The 22,798-nt window shown below is 34.9% G+C and overlaps 1 protein-coding gene across 2 annotated transcripts in view; it reads left to right on the top strand.

Moving 5' to 3' along the window:
• Positions 1-18,386, top strand: part of LOC134539393 (transmembrane 7 superfamily member 3-like) — a 58,290-nt gene extending 39,904 nt beyond the window's left edge. Inside the window, exons 3-8 of one of the 2 annotated variants that reach the window (XM_063381390.1) lie at positions 5,514-5,770; positions 7,596-7,761; positions 8,476-8,643; positions 10,493-10,645; positions 10,747-11,007; positions 11,803-18,386. In XM_063381390.1, the coding sequence (XP_063237460.1) occupies positions 5,514-5,770; positions 7,596-7,761; positions 8,476-8,643; positions 10,493-10,645; positions 10,747-11,007; positions 11,803-12,212 (1,415 nt within the window). In that variant the 3' untranslated portion in view covers positions 12,213-18,386. Of the gene's footprint in view, positions 1-5,513; positions 5,771-7,595; positions 7,762-8,475; positions 8,644-10,492; positions 10,646-10,746; positions 11,008-11,734 lie in introns of both variants that reach the window. The other variant, XM_063381389.1, reaches the window with a different exon arrangement.
• The last annotated feature ends 4,412 nt before the right edge of the window (positions 18,387-22,798 follow it).

The raw sequence follows: 22,798 nt of genomic DNA, 5'->3' as shown, positions 1-22,798 counted from the left end.
CCAAACACCACAGGAATATGACTAGCACAGCGCACTCCAGCACTAGCCCCCGTTCTGTGACACCCTTCCCCGAGTCCTATCCATGGAGCATTTACAGTTAAAATTAGGCGGCGCTGAAAAGTTCCACAAAATATTGGACAAGCCATACGACGAAACTACAAATAATGAGACATTTTTTTAAAAAATTGTATTTGCTGAAATTTTGCTAACTCTGTTGCAAGTGTACTATGGGATAACTAAGTCAAAACAGATGAAAAGAATAAACCATAGTGTATTAAAGAAAAAAAAATATTTTTAATGACACAAAATGTGTCCAAAAATAAGCTTGCTACATATATTAATGATACAAATTTGGTGAACAAAGCACATATCCATTTCCGCGGAGTCAAAAAGATTATATAATTTATCCAAGGGAATATTTTTCATTTTAATATTTCTGTTATAAATTTACCTGACTCACATGAAAATAAATTCCGTTTTCTGTGAAATTTTGAAAACCCATGGCTCTGTAATATCATACCAACTGTTTTTACTGAAATTTTCTTTGTTTTTTCAAGCCACAGATTGTGTAGAACTAGCTTCGCTTAACAGCCTACAAATAAGTATCCAGTGGTATTTATCTCAGTGCACTGTTACTTCAGTGAATAAGGTTGCAGTCTTCAGAGCTATACAGTATGTAACAAGTCACTATCGTGCCTGGCTCAGACGACGATCGTTCCTTGTACGTACATAAACAACTTGGAAAAAAATATATATTCCATTAGAAGTTGCAGGTATTTGGGTGTAAAATTCTGTTAATGATTGTTTAATTAATGAAAGAGTTTCAAACGAATTGTCATGTCGTAAATTTTCAATGTCCTTCACACAAAAAGGTCCTAAAGAAAAATAACTTTCACTCACATTTCGCCGGTCACTACTCGCCGTCCTGTGCCTTCAGAAAATAGTGTTCGTAGTGACCTCGTCGTCAAGGTACCAAAGAAACGGGAACTAAGTCCCGATGGACTCTCGGAACACCAGGGCCTACACCGCACAACGGGGGCCTAATTTATAATTAAAAAGTCTGAAACTTTTAGAATAATAAAAGCTCAAACTTGGTAGCGACACGGCCCCGACACCCAGACGTGAAATTATCTGCTTCTAAGCACATAAAGTGTTTTATTTTTTATGGGCTTCCAAACGGTGCGACCTCTTGGCGCAGCATTCAAAACAACGACTGAAGAGGCTACACGACTGCCCACAACCACTCAGGTAATGAGCAATCACGTGACCTCAACGGACAAATCTCAGCACTGCACTGTACAAAGACGTAGCATTGTACAGGTTTCCTTACCCTTGCAACGAGGGTTTTCTGCCAAAAAAAATAATTAAACATGAAAAAGTCACAAAAATTCTTTCTGATGGTCTGGAGTAAAAACGTGTTAAAAAAATAACCGTCTCCCGTTTGGAACGAGCACCTGCCGATTTTTCCCATCATAAAAAATGCATGCAGAAAATGCCAGAATGTCTCGGAAGCTTAAAAAATGTCCGGAACATTGGCGCCATCTTGTCGCTCACCTGTCCCGTATCCTTCCTTATTCCAACCCAATGAACAATTTTCTAGAGTCCTAATTATAGCTTCCAAGTAAACCTAAAGGTAAAATAAAAAGAGTAGGGTAAATCCAGGAGAGATGGACCACAGGGTGAGATGGACCAGTGGCATAGTTCACGAACCTGCTAATAGAAAGCGCCATGGTTGGTAGGAATGTTACGTGGCCACCGTATTGCGCTTGCTGTGTTGTTTTAGTTCCTTTGTATGAGTAAATTAAGAAGATATTAAAGAAAATAGAAAACAGGTAGGTCAAAAATTTTGTTAATGTGAACGCAGTTGTGTCGTAGAGACAGTATTTTGCAATATTTTTGAACCATCATTCCTTACAACATGTAAACAAGCTAAACGTATCTTTGTAGTGTTCTGTAGCTACGCTGGGCACAACAGGGACGTAATGACAGCCTGGTCCATCTCTCCCTAACTATCGGGAGAGATGGACCATCGTGGGAGAGATGGACCATCGTTTTAAATGGGCCTACGTATTATTAATGAGTAGGCTGTAGATTTGTAATGTCGTTTCTACAAAAAAAAAATTAATCACAAAACATATTGTTAAGTAATTTGTAAGTTAATTTCTAAACTTTAACGTAAATTCTTCTCTCCGTTAGGCCTATTTAAAAAAAAAAAAAATACGATAGTTACTTTTATCATTCGATCAAATTATTATCTTTCGGCCACTTTTAAATAGGATATAAATAATCGCTTATGAGCCTATTACATGAAGTTTTCTCATTAGTCGCGTGTTCTTGTTCGTATTTAAAAGTTGCGAAGTGCTCACTTTACCTCGTACAGCCTTTAATAATTTTTTACAACTTTTTGTAGTCATTTGAAATATAATTCAGTAAATTTGTGTATAAAAATTAATTTTATATTCGAATGTAAATTTGATTTTGAAGATCAATACGCCTATTATGTTGACCTTTGTTTAGTACAGATATAAATTTGTTTAAAAGTACTATGCAGTAATTGACTTATTGGTCTAGTGGGTAGCACGTCCGCATGGCTTGTACGTTGTTTCAATGGCGAGGGCAACTACATTCCTCCCTATTGCATTTTTAAAGGGAAGAATAAGAAACAGGAGTTCAGTGATGGCATGTCTCCGGGTTCCATGATTGCAATGAACGTTACATCTGCTTACATAACCTCTGAATTTTTTTTTCGACTGGTTAAAACATCACTTTTTGCAAAGAAAGCCTGCTGGAAAAGTACTGTTGATTCTTGACGGACACTCCTCCCATTGCAGCAGTGTGGAAATGCTTGAATTCGCTGATGAAAATGATATAATTTTGCTTAGCCTTCCTAGTCACACGACCCATTTCTTCCAGCCACTTGACAGAAGCTTTTTTTAAATCTTTGAAGTCTAACTACAACAAAGAATGTAATGTGTTCATGAGGAACAACCCATTGCGGCAGATTACGAGACTGCAATTTGGCAAGTTGCTAGGAGGTGCTTGGTCCAAATCAGCGACTGTAGAAAATGCGGTTTCCGGCTTTAAGGCATGTGGAATTATTCCGTTAAACATGTCTGCAATACCAGACTACGTTTACCTGACACCTAGCGAAGATTCAACAATCATCACCCCTGACGCAAGAGGTTCTAATGAAACGTCACTTTCTGAAGCTACTGAAACGAACATAGTTCAACTACACTCTCCAGACATTGGTTTGACATCAAACCAAGATGCAACCATAGTCACCGATAGGTCTACCCCTCCACTCGAATCTGCTCCGCCTATAGACATTTCGAACAGCCTATCAGTGATGAATGCCTGGCGACTCCTGGAACTTCGTCAGGGCCCACCAGTGTCTCCGGAGTCAAAGAGGTCGACAACCCCACGCCAACAAAAATTTTGAACAACATCTCACCTATTCCAATCTTAACAAAAAAAACTACTGCCCGTGGTAAGAGTGGAAGTGTTTCAAAATTACTAAATTTTAAGGATAATATACAACGTATTACCCAAGGAAAACATGACAAACTGAAGAAAATAAAAGGAAAAGAAGAAAGAAATGGACGGAGAGAAGAAGCTATCCTAACTAGGACTGTTAGGCCTACCAAACATAAAAAACCAAACACCAAAAGATTTTCTCAGCCAATTTTGTATGATGACAGTGATGATGGTGACTGGGACGAAGATGAATGTGTCGGGTTTAATGAGGACTACAATACTACAAAAGGTACAGAAGACTGGATTAAATGCACAGTGTGTTCCCATTGGTTGCATGAGAACTGCACAAAGTATGAAAATAAGTGTGATGTATGGGAAAAAAAGAACTAAAATCTTTACGGGTTTTGAAAAACTATATCTAAAAGAAGAAAGACCTTGTAAAACATGTTAATGTATAGGCACTGTAGACTTGTACGTCAGAAACTATTTTTGTTTAATTGAGTGCTTAAATCTGAATTTAAAGTTAGTCATAAATGATTAAATAGCTTTCTCAATGCTGGTCCATCTCTCCCATATAGCCTGGTCCATCTAACCCTAGGAATATGGTATAGATTGACCAGTACTGCAAAATTTTTCAACATTTTTCTTCACTTTGTTAACGAAAATTTTCTACATAGGCTATACCTTTGCTTTTCATATACATAGATCACCAGAATATCATAGCGAAATTTACTTCACCAATATCTTGACAAATAACAAAATTATAAGAGTTTCAAAAAAGGTGGTCCATCTCTCCTGGATTTACCCTATTTAAAGTTAATAAATAATGAAAATACGTTTACACAAATATTAACCTAGCAAACAAAGTGAAAACCAGTAAAAAATAGATAAAAAACTTTTCCAAATAATATTTCTAAACACAAAAAATTAATTACAAGAATATTCATCTTAAACAATACAAATTAAAAACCAACTCGCAATAACTTTGAAGCTTCATAAACAGCTGGTACACTGCATTACTGAGTAAATATAAAATATCAAGAATACTCTGCAAAGTTGGGGAGAACAGTTGTCTTGCTATGCCACAAGTAAGTTCGAGAACATGCTGTTTATAATTTGTTAATTCGTAATTTACCTGTATGTGTTTGTTATGGGATGTATGTAACTCATAAAATAATTGAAACTCTTTTTAAAAAGTTTTAATGGCGAGAAAAAGTAACATGTACTATATAATATATTCACTTTTTTTTTTGTCAGTGTGTCTGATTTTAAAAAAATGCTTAGATTAGAATAGAGTAGTTGGTATTTAGTGTTATGAGAAGAAAGAAGCGAATGAAACAACAGCGAACTGAAAATTGCTGGTGGGAAATAATTGGAGAAACCCCAAGAAAACTTCCACATGACCAGGGTCTCCTATAGTTGGAGGCCTTGCTTGTGGGGGTCGACTTTAGCACTGGTCCTGACTGCTTTTTAGTTTTATCTTTGAAAGATTTGTGCAATGGGAGTGCATGACTTGATGTAACTTTTGGACATACACCATTGCTAAGCTCATGTATGTCTGTAGAGTCGCACCTGTGTTTTCGTACCATGTGCGTCTCTGCCTGAGGACGGGAGCAGATAGCAGTTCCCGAAACATCGCTTGTTTCTGTTTTGGAAAACTATTGTGTTTGTTTCGTCTTTTCGTTTTGTCGTGTTTTTGCCTCGTTTCAACTGTTCTGAATTTTTTTGGGTTCAATATTTTTGTGCTTTCATCATTTGTGGGTTTTCTTTCGTTCTGTTAGTCCATGTTTCTTTGTTTTTCTTTGTTTGTTGACCATATTCCTGTCATGGAATATTATGTGGTGTTTATATCCTATTGACAACAGCAATTTTTTGCTTAATTTGTGTTTTTGTCTTTTGGGTTTTTTGTAGTTTTCCTCTACAGACATACATGAGCTTAGCAATGGCGTATGTCCAAATACTTTTTTAGTTGTTACTTAAAAGCTGCAAAGTTCTTTGAAACCTTCATTATGCTGCTCTCTGAATGGGTTTGAAAGTGCCGATACCCGGAGGCTGCAACATGGAGTTCTCCGTCGAAGTCGCCCCGTTCCTCCGCGTGTCGTACGACTCGAGCATCGTGACCGTGGACAGTCAGCGCGCTGCGGTGGCCGGTGATCAGTACTGCGAGACGCATCTCGCGGACCAGAAGGTGTACCACGCCTACGTGACGGAGAGGGACTTCTCCAGCGAGACCTACTTCGCTGCGCTGAGGAGCATGATGAGTGACACCAACATTTCCCGTCACGCACAAGAGGTGAATGAATTCACTGCACGCACTCGCTGTGGCTTACTCTTTTTTTTTTTAATTAAAAAAAATGGTTGTCTGTAAAGTCGGTTCACGGACGATAGTTTAACGTGACGTCATAACAAAACATTGATGAAATGATTGCATACTTTTATGAATAAAATTGAATAATTTTTATTGAATTATCACTATTCTGTATAGATATAAAGAAGAAGTAAAATGAAATCTACAATTTAATTGATAAATTTACTTTTATTTGCACTCATTAATTTAAATATGTTTATTACTTTAACGAAGCGATTATTTTAACTATGACTTTTATACATGTTTGCTATTTAACTTATTCCAATCTGTATTATTCTGTTAAGGATAGGACGATGATAGGAAAGTAGGAAACGAATGGGTGTGTTTCAAGTTTAATATGCCTCGAAAAAGTCAAATCGATGGTTGTTCCAATCGAGTGGAAAAGAGATAGATGAGGCGCAAGCGTACAATGAGCGTAACGGGACACAACGTAACGGGACACTTTCGCGCGTGCAGCCGGCGTTCATCGATTTATTAGACGTCACGTCAAAAAAAAATTAGATTTGTGACGTAAACATAACATTGATATTCAATTTGGGATACCGTTCTCTTTGTGACATTCTCGACACTTAATAATTTAAGTAAAAACTAACATTATTTTTGCATTCAAAGTTTAACTAACGATTTAGTATTTTTCTGAAAAGAATTTAAATAAAATACGTATTAATAATATTGAATAAAGTTGCGGTTATTTCCACAATCATCATATGGACATTAAAACAGTACTGTATAAAAAATAATGAGTATTGTTAAGTCCCACAGAGTCAACAAAAGTTTACTTCTTTCCTAGTCTACAAGTCTGACGGTACCTACTTGAAACAACTGTTCAGACTCAACAGTCAATATAGTAGCTGGTGGAATGCTTTTGTCTTCCTTGCTAACAGGCAAAACAGGAGAAATATCAAGTACAACAGAAATATAGAAGGTTTAGATGTATATTGGATGCTATCAATTTGTTATACGAGGCGTTTTTTTTTTTAAGTAAGTATCTTTTGAAATTAAAAAGAAAGTAGACTTTTCTTAACATTTTTATTATTACATGAAAACCTGTATCGTAAAACCAGCTTTTGAATATCATTCTCATAGAAGTTTGCCGCCTGATTTAACAACCATTGAGACTTGAGGAAACCCGTCAGATAACGACTAAATCGTAAAACATCTCTTCTCTTTCACTTTTTTGTTTGTCGACTTTCTGCACCAAATCTTCAGTGACGACAGAAAGTTTCCCATTTCGTTCCTCATCATGAACATTCGTGCGACATCTTTAAAAGCTTTAACCCATTTCCGTACCATTCCATCGGCCGTAACGTTTTCTCCGTACACTTCGCTGATCTAACGATCAGACTTAGCACCAAGAAAACGAATCACAGCGCGTATTTCACAGTCGGTTGGATTCTCAGACGGCGGAGGAATTATAAATGATCGCAAACAAACGTAAACGCGATCGTATGTTTCCGTAATGACGTCCGTGGCTTGCCAACAGATGCAGGTACACAGTCCACATGAGCAGAATGCAGACTGCAGCGCTGCAGCGGCCGAATTTCAAAATGGTACTAACTTAAAAAAAAACATCCCTCGTAGTCCCAGCTTCAAAAATTATATGTATACCTTTTATAATCTTTAGGCTCGTTTCTTTTGTCCTTATAGTGGCGCAAAATGAAATTTTGGAGAAGTTAAAAAATTTCCTTTGGTTGGCAAATGGATTTGACAGCCGTTGGTGGTAGACGTTTTATGCTTTGTCCTTGTGTAGATCCCTGCGACTGGTCTAATCTCTCCGTTGAGAAGGATGTACAGCGCGTACAGTGGCACGGGGTCTGTCCACGCTGTGGTTGCGACGAGAGGTGACTTCGTCTCGGTTTACGTGCCGGCGTTCACGTATGCGTGTGATCCGACCACGGATTCCTGCGATGTCCTCAGTGAGTGTTTCTTACATCTTTGCTATTGGCGGAGGCGTTCGTTGTGTGGTTAGCCAAAGCACTAACGGGGATTCATGAACATGAGAACAATTTAAATGGAGGTTGTTTGGGAAAATTAAGTGCGAGGCAGTGGACTTGCATTTCAGGGGATCTGGGTTCAAATCCCGTGGTCTCCCGAAATCATTGGTGGGATAGTTCCTTGCGATAATCAATGGCTGATTTCTTCCCACTAATATTTTATATGTATTTTTCCCCCCTTTTCTAATTACCTCACTGCTTACAAGACATAAAACTCAATTCGTGCTGTGGTTTGGATATAAAAATTAAATAACAGCAATTGAAAGCATGCCAATTATTTTATGCTACAAAGGAGGTTAAATGAATCTTAATTTTTTGCTATCACTGTAAACATTTCCCCATACAAATAAATGTTTTGATTGTTTTTTTTGTGGGAGAATCCTAAAACATGTTTTAATGTCAGATTTCTTATACGGCACGATTGTGTGGGAAAATGTCCAACATTTGGATTTGTGTTTCTTTGTTTCCTGTGTTTATGTCATATATAGATATACATATATAACCACTTCTGTGTTTCAATCGTCGTCAGTCTCGTTAGGAAATATATTAGTTAAGCTTCTTGCATGTTACTTAGATCAGAGTTAATTTTGTCATGTTATTTATAAGTACATATATAATTTTTTTTGTATGTTTCAGAAACACCTTTTTCAAAAGTCCTATGTGCTGTGGTATTGTTTGTTGGTCTGCTGATGTGCCTTTTTGGGCACAAGTTTTTCAAAACAGAGATGTTCTTGCTGGGTTGCATTTCTGGTGGCCTAGTAGCTCATATATTGATATCTATATTTTTTGATCTCAACTACCCAGGTACGTACAATGCTTTTAGAATTATATTTATATTTTTTTTATTCTAGGCAATATAATTACTGAACCATTCATTTTTTTTTTTACAAATAGTTGCTTTATATTTAAATACGTAAAAGGCTAAAACTACCGTTTTCTGTTACTTTTTAGTAATGGTATATTTCACGCAAGAAGCTTTCATCTTTAATTTTCCAGTGACATGAAATTGTAGTCAATTGGTAGTCAATAAAATTCTATTCGTAGACTAATTTTTTTTTTCGTTTGTCAAAGATAATGTTATAGTTAAATTTCTGGCCTGGCCTCCATTATAGTCAATTTAGAGGGATACCTTTTTATGTAGACTGTTTTTGTAGAAAATGAATGCTGCCTAAATAGATATGGTTAATGACAGACCTTATTTGGATAGTTAGTGACAGACCTTATCTTGATATGCGGAAGAAGTGTTTTAAGGTTGAGGGGTTGATAATGCTCTTAAAGCTTTAAATTATTTTTACCAGCGAGTGTTTTTTTGTTGTTATGTGTATACGTGTATATTAGCACCAAAATTTCAGTTGTCAATTTGGGTAGCTAAAAGAAAGTTATGTAGCAAGGCGCTCTGATGTTGAAAGTAGCAATAACATGTTTTAATTATGTATATACAGTACCTATTACAATCCCAGTTGTGTTATAACGCACTTACTATACCTGTGTATACTTTTTTCTATTCATATCCTTATACAGAATGTCTAAAAAGCCATGAAAGTCATGAAAAAGACCCGGAACTAAAACTATCACGAAGTAAAAAAAAGTCACGAAATAAACAGTAATATTGCTGAAAGTCACGCAACTTTAATTTTCAGTAGCCCTTGCTAATTTGCTTTTTGTTTTTTGACGCCATTCTTCAGTTTATAGTCGCATGTTAAGTAAAAACAGCTAGAGACTGTTCACTTAAATCACGTGAAAACTACCTCGGAAAAAGGTTTTAGTATTTCTAACATACAAATGTGCACCTTCCTGCTAATACCGTATTTATTTCATATTAACTTTAGTTTTACTTTTTTACAGGAAAATTACAGTGTGATATCAAAATTTTTCTAGAAAGTGTTATTAAAATTTCGTGAAAAGATTGTGAAATTGGTTCACGAGGTATTTGTAGACACCATATGCGGGTCCCAAGGTCCAAGCTCCCGACCCCAGCATGGTTGCAACTTTCTGCCCTGAACCAACTTTTCTTCTTGTCCTGTATCGAACCTGCCTGCTTATTGCTTGGAATTATTCAACCCCGCATGCACGAGCCCGTGGTTTTCCGTCTATGTGTACGGAGGTTTTACCTGGGCCCAACTTAACAAGTTATAGTCTAGATTTAAGAAAGTGGAGTTTTTCATGGCATCAACTACTGTCATGTCTCGACAGTCCCCGAACAAAGCACATGGTGCATGCTACCATTTTCTGCGTGGCTGAAACCTAGCTTTGGCCGGATTTACACTTAGTCTTCCCTAACCCAGCCCCCTCCTAAACAAATACACTTAGTTTTAGGTAGGTTACAGAAAAATATAAATAAATTAGACTCCCTGCTATACACGAAGCAATTGTACTTTTTTATAATGTTTCCTGGTTGCTGCTAAAAAAAAAATCATTTAACAGGGTTTTTGTGTTTGTTTCATTGAATAGCACAGCTTCTCTAGTTATTGGGGCTTTTTTTAGTTTTAGTTAGGTTACAGAAAAATATAGGTAAATCAATAAATTAGTCTCCCTGCTATACACGAAGCAATTATATTTTTTTTTATAATGTTTCCTAGTTGCATTTCAAAGTAACGGGTAGGTTGTTGCTAAAAAAAAAATTCATTTAACAGGGTTTTTGTGTTTGTTTCAGTGAATGTCACAGTTTCTCTAGTTATTGGGGCTTTTATGGGAGTCATTTGGCTGTATGTTTGGTGCTTCTGTGGCAGCCCAGTGTTATCAGTTCTTCTTGCAACTTTGACACTTGGGTTCATTTTTACGGCCACTATGTTTTACGCAGGAATTGGTAAGTAATTACGAGTTTTGTGACCTGAAAGCTCCGGAAATTTTTTCTTAAGTCAAATCAGCTGTAGGCAATATCTGAACGTGAAACACCTTTTTTTTCAGCTGACTACAACTTCGTTCAGAGTGACTTGAATTTCTGGGCTCTGTTCAGTGGTTTGATGTTGATTGTATCATTGCTGCTGATACCGTCGAACATGAAAGCCAACATTGTCTCTTGCGCTGTCCTCGGGGCGTATGCATTCATCATCCCAGTAGACCATTACATTGGGTCTAACTTGAAGTACATAACCGTCAACATGATACGCAGAGCGACGGTCCCGGATTTCAAGAAGGCTTTCATCAACCCACCGTTTCAGTTCAAAGGTAATATTTTTTCCTTGATTAGTTTTTTCTTCTTCTTAAAACTTAGCTCTCGTTTACTTCATCAGTGGATGGTTCATTCATTCCATCACTTGCCTTCCAAGACGGTGATCCAAATTTGATTCCCTGTAGGGTTCAAACTCATTTTTTTTTTTTTTTTGCAAATTGGGTAACATGGCTGGCATTGCAATGAACTTGTGTGTTTTTTTTTTCTCGGCGTAGGTACTTCTATTATTTACACCGCCATTAATTTTCATCTCATGAGCCCGATGTCAACGAGGCGTTAAACCATTATTCATTCACATAAACAATAGAAACCATAGTTACAGGGACGTAGCCAGGGGGGAGGCTTATGGAGGTCCAAGATTTAAAAGAATAAAGTGCAAGCGAAGTCAGAAAGATAAAATAACAACTTAGCGGCGTATGGTTACAGAGAGATGATTGTAATCCCTAGTGGGCAACGATTATGTATTTTCTTCCCCTTTAAGCCCGACATTCCTCATATGTAGAAGCTGCAGAAGTAGTTCTCTTTTGATGACGTTCTGTATACGTGTTACTGTAAGCATGTCTTACATGCAAACTTGGCATGGCGTTCTAAAAGTCTCTAGTGATGTTCAGTTATCTTTCAAAATTCAATAATAAAGAAAACATGATGGTCACGTTGGACCCCTTCCTTACTGTTACGGGTTCGCGTGAAAAGTTGGCTGAGATACATATTTTCTGAACGCAGATTTGATCTTGACGTTCACGTGGATTGGCTTGGCGCTGGCCGGAGTCATGATACAGTGCTGCCAACAGCGGAGCAGGCCGCCGTTCCCTCCCCCTCCCCGGCGGAACCGCTGGCGGGGTCGGAGGAAGCAGCAGCAGCAGCGGCGGCCCAGGAGGTCGCGGGTTACCGCGAGGCTACCCGGGCCCCGCGCCGCGGAGACCAGTCCCCTTCTCGCCGGGCTGGACTTCCCCTCGTGGTACTCCGGCCCCGGCATGCCGGAGTCCCCGGAGTCCCCGGAGTCCCCGGGGTCCCCGGAGTCGCGCGACCAGCTGTCCAAGCTGCGGTCTTACCTCTCGGGGCTGTCGCCGACCTTCTCGCCCCGCTTCGCCGAGTCTCCGACCGCCCCTTACATCTCGCCGTACAACTCCGTGTAGTTGTCGGGGATATCTTCATTGTTATCTTTAATGCTGAAGCTAACAACACCGTGTTTTATCTTTAATGTTGATGCAAACAACACCAGGTTTTATCTTTAATGTTGAAGCAAACAACACCGTGATTTATCTTTAATGTTGATGCAAACAACACCAGGTTTTATCTTTAATGTTGAAGCAAACAACACCGTGATTTATCTTTAATGTTGATGCAAACAACACCATTTTTTATCTTTAATGTTGAAGCAAACAACACCGTTTTTATCTTTAATGTTGAAGCAAACAACACCGTGATTTATCTTTAATGTTGATGCAAACAACACCATTTTTTATCTTTAATGTTGAAGCAAACAACACCGTTTTTATCTTTAATGTTGAAGCAAACAACACCGTGATTTATCTTTAATGTTGATGCAAACAACACCAGGTTTTATCTTTAATGCTGAAGCAAACAACACCGTTTTTATCTTTAATGTTGATGCAAACAACACCAGGTTTTATCTTTAATGTTGAAGCAAACAACACCGTGATTTATCTTTAATGTTGATGCAAACAACACCATTTTTTATCTTTAATGTTGAAGCAAACAACACCATTTTTATCTTTAATGTTGAAGCAAACAACACCGTTTTTATCTTTAATGTTGAAGCAAACATCACCGTGCGTTATCTTTAATGTTGATGCAAACATCACCGTGTTTTATCTTTAATGTTGAAGCAAACAACACCGTGTTTTATCTTTATTGTTGAAGCAAACAACACTGTTCTATCTTTAATGTTGAAGCAAACAACACCGTGCAGTGCAATGTGTTATTTTCATTGAAGTAATTTGATAACTATCACCGAAAATTATATAGTTTTTTTAAGTATTAAAAACACTTGAAGTAATTTTATAATTATCACTGTAAATTATATAGTATTTTTAAAGCATTAAAAACACTTAAGGTAGACTCGAAAAATTTTAAATGAATGCATGATTGTTCATATATACACTTGTTGGTCTCCGAATAGCTCTCTTGTGTGGTTGCATGTAATTTTTAAATAATTTTAAAGGTGCTCAGTAGTTATAATTTATGATTTTAATCGGTGCGTATTTTTTATTTTTTTTTCTATCTTTTTTTAAAACTGTAAGAAAATTTTATTCTAGAAAGCAACTTTTCTGTAGTGTCATACGGTAAGGTCAAACTTTTAAATGAATCACTTTTTCTGAATGACTTTGGTTCCGCAGAGCTTTGAATTCTACTAATTTTTGTTTACAATTGGTGCTATAAAACATATTTTAAAGTGGATGTTTTATTTTTAGCTTCATACATCACTTGCTTCATAAAAATTTAAGACATTTATTGCAGTTAATATAAACATTAAGACTTATGAAAACTAAATGATAGTGTTTAGTAATTAGCTCTAGCCTATTAATTATTATATGTAAGTCTGTTTGCATCAAGAAAATTTGTAAGGCTGTTTTTAATGTTCTTCATGCTTTTTACTTTGTAATTATTTCATCCTTGAACCATCATTGTATCCTTTTGTTAGGCATAGTGGTCCAGATGTTGTTACTGTCAACTGGAGATACTTTATGTATATTTACAGTGAGTGTTTATTGTATTTTTTTTAGTGTACGTAATACGTGTTTATAAATTCCCTCGTATGTGCAATTTTCTATCAGTAGATAGGTTCATTTATGATGTGTATAGTTATTTCGAGCTTCGGTAAAAAAAAAAGTATATGAATGTTTTACCAGATAGTGAGCTAGGGGATGATTACTGTATATGGGCAGTACAATTAAATAATTTAATCCACTATTACGCACATTTTGTAGGGTAGACAGCAATGTCCTCAAGTCCAGCAATGTTTCAGTTTGGCTTTAGGTGAACAAAAGATGTACTAACTACCAGTTTATTAAGACATTTCCGAAGAAATCGAGCAAGCGTTCAGGGCGTTTTAGCCGCATAGCCTAGCTCTGCCAATATGGTATGCCGATAGCGTTTATTTCTAAACGCGCGTCTTCCAACATTGAGTTCGTACGTGTTCCCAAGACTGATAAACAAGCAAGGAAATGCAACTGGCCGTAAGAAGTGCAGTCCAACAACGCAAGGACGTCTCCAGGAAAGTGAGCCGATGTTTTTCATTTTTATTTCACTTGTTTGTCCAGTGTTCTTTTTTGAAATATGGACATTATTGGGGAAAAGAAAATTTTAAATTTTTTTAGCATGTAAATTAAAGTGCTGGTAGATGCATGATTCCGTATTTTAAAAAAAAAAACTTTATTTAAATATTGTATTGCCACGTATTATATCGGTATTTTATCATAAGCATTTATAAAACTGACCCGAAGATAATTTATCAGGAAATAATATCAACATTTCTTAAGGTAAATTAGCAGAACCATCGTCGAAATTTTATGTTCTAGGTTGGTCTAAAATTATGTTTCTAAGAGTTTATTTATTTATTTATTTATTTATTTTTAATTTTCCAGAGGACGGCCTCCATAAAAGTAATAAATAAAAAAAGCCCAGGGTACATACCCGCAGAGTCTAGCACCGCCACTGCCAACGAGGTTCTGATACAAAATCCGTAACATTCTGATTACAGCCCATGTATCCGGTGCAGGATATCCGCTGATCACGGAAGTCACAAAAAAGTAACGGAACTGAAGGAATGGTCACAAAAATCACGGAAAAGTCCCATAATATAACGGCAATGGTGCTGGCAGTAACGAAACCTTATTTCCAGCAACTTTTGCCTCATTTGCATTTTTTTATACCTCGCCGAAGTTTATAGTCGTCCATTGAATATAAATAGTGTGAGATAGTCCACTTAAATCATGTGGTAATTATCTCTGTAAACGTTTTATCTTTTTAACGTAAAAATTTGCACGTTCACGCGAATAGTACATGTATTTCGTATTATGTTTAATTTCTTTTTTTATCAAAGGTGAAAAGTAACCCTGTGATAAAAAAAAGCCATAAAATGTTTTTATTATGTCTTCGAAAAGTTTTGAAAATTTTAACTCGGTATTTGCAACACGTTGCTATACCAAACATGTTCTGTATCGATCTGCGTATGTTAATTTTTTTGTCAGTACATGCATCCAGTGTCGTACACGCACAGTGTGTATCTTCGCTTCAATTGCAAACTCACGTTATCTAAATGTAATATGGTTGAATGGTCTGTCTGTTGAACCTAATGTCCTCGGTTCGTTTTCTGGCCATGTGTGAAAAACTTCCTATCCGTGGTCTGGACTAGATTTCTGTCTTCTCCCTTCACGTACGTACTGCAGAAGACAGACCTCTAAACCACTGGGTTATCACTGTGCCTTGTCTGCCTTGGTCACCCCCAGGTATGTCAACCTCTCCCCTCATCCGTCATCGTTGAAAATCATCTACCATTTTAAAAGCTTACATCATTAATTTTTATCTTTTCATCACATAATGTTTTGGATGATGTTTTGGGTCTGTTTGCTAGACATTTTGCACTTGTTGCCTGCCCTTAGGATTTGAGTTTTAAGGAGTTGTTTCTGCTACATCTATATAAATAAAAATGTATATGACCTTTCGTTCAAAATCTTAAATATCCGAAAGTTCTAAACGGATCGCTTTGGAATTTTGACACGGCGTCGCATACGAATACGCGCGTGTTTTGATATGCCTAGGTCACACCTGTAACAGGTAAAAATATAGATAAAATACAGGTAAGTAAAATATATATAGGTAAGTGAATTTGTGTGTGTTCGCCTTTTGTTTTATAAAGATATACAGATAAGAAGATAGGCATAGAGATATATAGAGAGGTATGGAGAGATAGAGGTATACACATAAAATATGTATGGATAGAGAGAGGGGTATTTAGATATATAGAGGTGTAGAGACCTATAGATAGGGAAATATATTGAGATATAGATAGATACATAGAGAGAGATGCTTTGTATATGTGTACCTACATAAATCAATTACAAAAAAAATTTAAAGATGCAGAGCAATGCTTGCTGTGATTTAGCTAGTAATGAAATACATTTGGTGCCTTTTATGATTGATATAAAATTAATTTTTAAAGTTGTTATTTTGTAGTGTGTCATAGGCTTTGTCTGTTGTGACTTTTTATTACTAAAATGTAAGATGTGATATTTTTACTCTAATGTCAAGTTAGGTATTTTAGTGTTGTATCATTTATAGCAGATAAGCACATATGCTTAATTTTAATTATGGGTGATATTTTTATCATACTTTACACATGTTTTTCTTTCCTAAATGGCACAATATATGCAACCACATAACCAATGCTGAACTTAAAAATTTTCATTACCAGTAAGTTACCAAAAGAACATATTTCTCATGTTATGCAAAAAATTTCTACAACTTTATAATTTTTTTGTTAAAAAAAATCAGACTGATAATTTTATTTCTAATTAGTTTGGCAATAATATTAATTTTAAAAAATATTTTTGTTAAACTTCATGGAAGGGAAAATAATATTAGTTTACTTTTTGGTAATATTGATTGCATTTAGTAAACAGTGTATGTGCATGTTGTATGTCTAAGTACAAATAAAATTTGGTGCTTGGTAACAAATACTTTTAAAATCTTTGAATGATTTTAAAAGTTTATACAATTTTTTATTTCTTTTAAGAATATTCGCTTACATTTTAGGGTTGTGCAAATTTAATTGGTGTATAAAAAAATTGAGAAATGTATAAATAAATAATTTTTAAATGTTTTATGTATGAGATACAAACAATATTTTTGTAACTGAAACTTATCTGTGTAGTGTTTTTATCTATAAAGAGCTGAAAGGAAAGGGATTGTGCCTATATTCACAAAGTATTGGCATATATAGTTCTACCTTGGTTAATTTATTTTGAGATTTATCAGTTAGTATTTTTGTGTCTAAAATTTAAATGAAAAAATATATATTTAGTTGTTTTACTGTCCGGGCCAATCCAGATTCACTGAAGAATAAGTTGATGATTGCAAAAAAGTACATACAACCAAGTTTTATGTCACCAAAAATTTATATGTTTAAGTTGCAGGATGAGTGGCTGATATGTAATGAATACATCTCAACATCTGCTGTAATGCTTTTGTTTTTTTCGGTCATGATGAATTTCTCACATTTCTTATACATATTAATGATAATTTTCATTCTAGGGCCTGTGCGAATAGTAGTTTTTTTTTTATCCAAAGTGAATATTGAATAGAATGTTTAAAATATTTGCAAAGTCGAATCAACTCGCGAAATAATGTTCTCGGTGAGCTGTATTACACTTATTTTATAAAATACAGGATCAAAGTAAAAAAAAATAATCGTTAAACATTTGTAATGTTAGATTTCATTAAGTCATTAACCAATTGGTTTATAATATCATTCAATAGAATTATAAAATAACCATGCATAATTTTAATATTGAGCATAAAAGCAAATGGAGTGCCTTCTTTTGATTTTTCCAAGTAACCAACTTTATTAAAGCAAAACATATACAATAAAAAAAATTACTGTAAATATTTTATGAGCACATCTTTATCTTCCAATATTTTAAAGCTTTGCTACAAATGCGAAACTTCACATCAGACTCAAAGCCTTGCATAAAAAACCAAAGCTTCAAATAAAACAAATAGCAAATTTCCTGGTGAAGTCAAATAGAATATTAAAAAGAGTTTCGATTTATTCACTTTGTTGAACTTCACTTAGGCCTATTTCATTCGTAGTCTGTAGTTTTTAAAGTCATATAGTAGTGGTACATTTCATCCTAGTCATGTCAAAAGCAGTTATATACTAAATAAATTGTTTTCTTAAATTATTATATCATGACCAACAACTAAGGTCATGTTGTGTGTTTTAGTTTATTTCCTTATAAGTAGAACTTTTTGTCACATTAGAATGTTGTTGTGTTTGAAAAAATGTAGTTTCTATTACATTTTTTTTTAGTCTTGTTAAAGTTTAAAAGTGTTTTGCTATGTACCTGTCATTTGGCATGATATTAAAAATATAAGTGAAATATTTTAATGAGTTGTTAGTGTTGTTATTTTTTTTTTTTTTAATATTTTAAAATGCTAGTTTTTCTGCTTTATTGTTATACAATACATCTGTGGTTTATACATAGATGGCAGGAATGTTTTAGTATGAATTAAATAAATCTTAAGTGTATTCTTTATGTTGTGAAAAATATTATTTTTGTTTATTAGGGAATTGTGTTAAAATAGTTCATTGTAACTTCTGTAAGATTATATTTCAATAAACATTTTGGCTGAACTTTGATTCTTGTCTTAACACCACTTCCTTAGCCTTATTGGTATTTCATTTTAAATTAAGAATTTTGGGTTTGCTGCACAAATTACAATAGCTGCATGTGGTGCAAGTATTTATTATTGGGTACTTGCATAATGGCAAGTTATAATTCTAGCATTTTCTTTCAATAAAGTTTTCAACCCGTTATGAAAGCTTTGTTAGATCAAGTGGCAAAGACTGAAGCCACTTGTCTGAGACATCCACAAACGATACATGTATTAACATACTACTGAGGCTTCCAAACTTATTCATTTCCCATTTCCATGTTTGTTTTGAGCTTTCATCTCACATTACGTTGCCAAAACCCTCATGATGATAAAAAGGGCTTGGAGGTGAAATAATCAGATCACTTTCTTCCCATCAGAGTAATCTGGGTTTCATATTTGTTGTTGGGAAACGTGACGGACGTTGCCTTCGTTTCCCCCCGCCCATTCATTTCGTCAAAAATCCATTATCATCAAACATACAAAAGCTCAAATTTCGAACTCACGATTTGGTTTTTGCCTGGCTTAATATTCAGAGCAACACAACCGATAAATTGATCATGGTAATTGTCCACTGTTTGAAGAATCAGTTTATGGGTTACATTTCTATACAACGAAATGATGCTATAAAACATTTTTTTTCCATGAGATGCAACTAGAGGGGCAGCGCAATTATTACTTACAAACAGGGGCTGAGACTGGAATACCCCAGAATTCCCCACTCCCATTAAAACTGATGAACCGGTTAGTACAGTTAATCATCCATATGAATAAATACCTTTTTCACTTTTATAAATTTTATAAATAACAAATACATTAAACAAACCTTGGGACATGGATTGATTACACCTGTGAATTAAGCGATTCCCCGATATTGAGATTCACTTGATTTTGAGATACTTGAAACTTAGGGCGCGGTTACACACAGTCTGAATGTTTCGTTAGAGGACATTGTCATTCAACCTGAACATGTTGGCAAAGTATTTCAGAACATATGTTCCACATAAAGCCTCTCAATTGGTTGTTGAGTGTCGAGAGTATAAACAGTCCGCGAAAAACGCAAAATGGAGAATGTTCCTCCATATTATTAGTAAGTATTATCGCGAATCAGTGCCAGGAGTCCGACATCTGTAAGAGTTTTTTCCGCATCTTTCATGAACTTTATCCTCTATTAATGTAAGCCCTTCACTGTATATATTTTATTATTTTATTATTGTATTGCATTTGCGGGTCATGATCTTCGTTTTGAACTCTATTTAATATGTCCTCACACAACTTATAAATTTTCCATAATTAAATTGACTCTGATGGAGATGGATGGCAAAATATTAGCATCATAACAAAATACCCTCCAAGTTTTGTTGCTGACTCAGAAATAGCTGTGTCTGAAAGAATAGTTTTTCACTGTTCATCTTCTAATAATCCTAATCCTTTTCAAGCGCTTCGATAAGTTGCCAAAATATTGCCATTAACAATTCTAAGATGTTCGAAAGAAGTTTTCCATGCACATTCATTAATAATATTCTTACGTAAAAAACATTCTGTTTGTTTTGGATGAATATCATAAACACGGCTTAAAGATGCGTTCTTTTTTTTTTACACCAGAGTAACCATCAACATCTTGGCCACGTTTTTTTCTAGAAAAAGTATTTATTTTCCAGATGTAATATAATGACACTTCATGCTATAACAAAGTTATTGCGAAATCGTCACTTCTGCACTCGAAAAATCCAGTGAGAGTCGATGCAGGAGGATTACTAACGCGATCTTGAAGGTATTTATCATTAAAATAAATTTTGCAAATGGACCGCTAAATTAGCGACTGCTGGGAAGTGTTCGCGAATAGGAAATTGAAAAATTCTGTAAATATAGTTTCAGAAGTGCTTATATAGCAACCATTAAGATATTTTTTTACCTCATCGTTATTATTGTGGAAAGTTAATGCGGCTTGATCAGAACCTTTATGAATATATTTGTATATATATATAATAGCTTTGCGTTGAAAATGGGTAATAAAACTGGATTATAAAGGGCAACCCACCTATTGTGTCTACATTCATTTCAGTTTCCCTCGCCTATATTTCCCCCGCTATCTGAATCTCTACGTCTATACGTTGGGTAACCATCATCACCAGTTTGTGTCTCGGGTATAAATCTCCTTGGGTATTTTTTGAAACACATGTTTTCTTTCATACAAGGTGATGTTGGGTTATTTGGTCCACAAGGGCCATGGATCATGTTTTTAATTACAATGTTGTTAAGTCCAGGATCTTGTTGTTTATCGGGTATTTCAGTCCATATTATGTCATCTATGGAATCTAATTGCATTTTGTTTGTAAGCCATTGCCCAAAGCAAAATGTGAGCATGCGGTAAACATCTTTTCTGCCATACAACGCTATAAACAACCGCCTTAGTTGGTCCAAAATAAAAATTTTTTGTTAGGAGGTCTATTATTTTTTTTAATTTTAAATGTAAAACTTGAAATCAGTCAGGTCTATCTTGAGATTTTTGATATGGAAATAACTCAATTTTAATTCCTGACCATTCTGGATTACAGGTGAAGGTGATAAAAATATCTGGTCTACCAAAATATCGAACATATGTCTTAGCATCTTGGCTTTTTTCATTCATACATCGCATCGTGGAGATCCTGTACATGATGAAGGAAATATAACATACTGACTTATATTAGAAGTATTAACATTTTGATCATTTACAACAGCGCCTCGTAGGTCGATTTTAACCTACTTCTATTTGTCCCATCGATTTGAAACTTTTCAAGTAGGCTACATATCATCACTACATAGTATAAAACAAAGTCGCTTTCCGCTGTCTGTCTGTCCCTAATCCCTATGTAGGCTTAGATCTTTGAAACTACGCAACGGATTTTGATGAGGTTTTTGAATTGATAGAGTGATTCAAGAGGAATGTTTATATGTATAAAACATGCATAATATAATAGAGAAACGCTGATAATTATAGAGGTTTCTAATGTGATGTCGTAAATAAACACTTTTTTTTTTTGCGCTTACATTGCATACGCTGACTGAACCCCTACGAAATAGATCATGTTGTTGATAATTATTGATTATATTTTGTTCTTAGTCGAACAAATAGTAAGTAAAATATTTTTTATTTAATTATAGAAAATCGTAGTTTAAGGTAAGGTATTTAAGTTCAAAAATAACTGAATAGAATAGGTATCTTTTGTTGTTGATATTTGTTGATTATCTTTTGTTTTTAGTCGAACGAATAATAAGTAAAACATATAGTTGAGGTATTACAAGTGTATTGCTTTGCACCCGCGCGTAGCCGGGGCGGGTCGCTAGTATGTCATATGGATGACGATACCTTAATTTGTAACCATCGAACTGATCTGATGATAGAGCCAGGAAGTGGATAGTGGAACTCAACATTTTAGTGTGTAACTGATAAAAGTTTTTTTTTTTTTAATTTTTAAACTATATTAATTTTTTATCTCAATTATTTTGTTAAATTTACTTTTATGCTTTAAATTATTTACAGGTATATGCTTTATATATTTAGTTTTTTAGTTTTTTTTTTCCTGGTGACCAAATTGTAAGCAAGGTTTGTAATATGTAAGAAAACATATTTTGATATTTGCAATTAATGAAATAATTTAGGGGTCCAAAACTTCTTACAGAGGTTTCAACTGGTACAGAAGAGCTTAGAATTAATTTTATTTAATAAAAAAATGCATATTTATTTCTCCTCGGTGATGGGAGTATATATGAGGCTCCCTAAACGTGTAGTGAACACATATATAGAGCGACCTTCGCTAAATGAGCAGGACGTCTTAAGGACGTAGTTTCATAAATTTTATGCTTGTTCCGTTTTGTATTTCTCGTCGGTGATTTAAATTTATATAATAGTAAAACTGAAATATTTGTAGTTTACATGTAGTTTTATCAATTCAGTATGTGCTTATTGATTGGTGATGAGAACCTTGAAGATAGTTTTTATTTTATTCCTAGTACATAATGAGATCTTGAAATCGTGTTTTTTTACAATCCTGAATAAACAATTTGTATCTAGACTTTTCCGTAAAACTGAAAAAAAAAAAAAAAAAAAAAAGTTTCTACAATTTGAGGAAAACAGATTCTTATTCGTTTAAGAAAATAGTATTACACATCTACATACGAACGATTATTTCAAAACTAAAGGGTCTATACCACACGATTACGTGCTCTTAGCTGATGCTATCGTTTAAATATAAATCTGCCATTGATTAAAAATAATACATTAGATGAAAACTTATTTCAATTATATAATCATTTAAAAACCATAACCATCTGTATAATATGGGTTTATTTAAAATCAACATCAAAAACACTAAATTATTGAAGAAGAAGAAGAAGAAGAAGAAG

The sequence above is a fragment of the Bacillus rossius genome, chromosome 15, assembly GCF_032445375.1.
Source record: "Bacillus rossius redtenbacheri isolate Brsri chromosome 15, Brsri_v3, whole genome shotgun sequence".
Taxonomy (NCBI): domain Eukaryota; kingdom Metazoa; phylum Arthropoda; class Insecta; order Phasmatodea; family Bacillidae; genus Bacillus; species Bacillus rossius.
The sequence above is the reverse complement of the archived record's forward strand: the minus strand, read 5'-3'. Positions and strand labels throughout refer to the sequence as shown.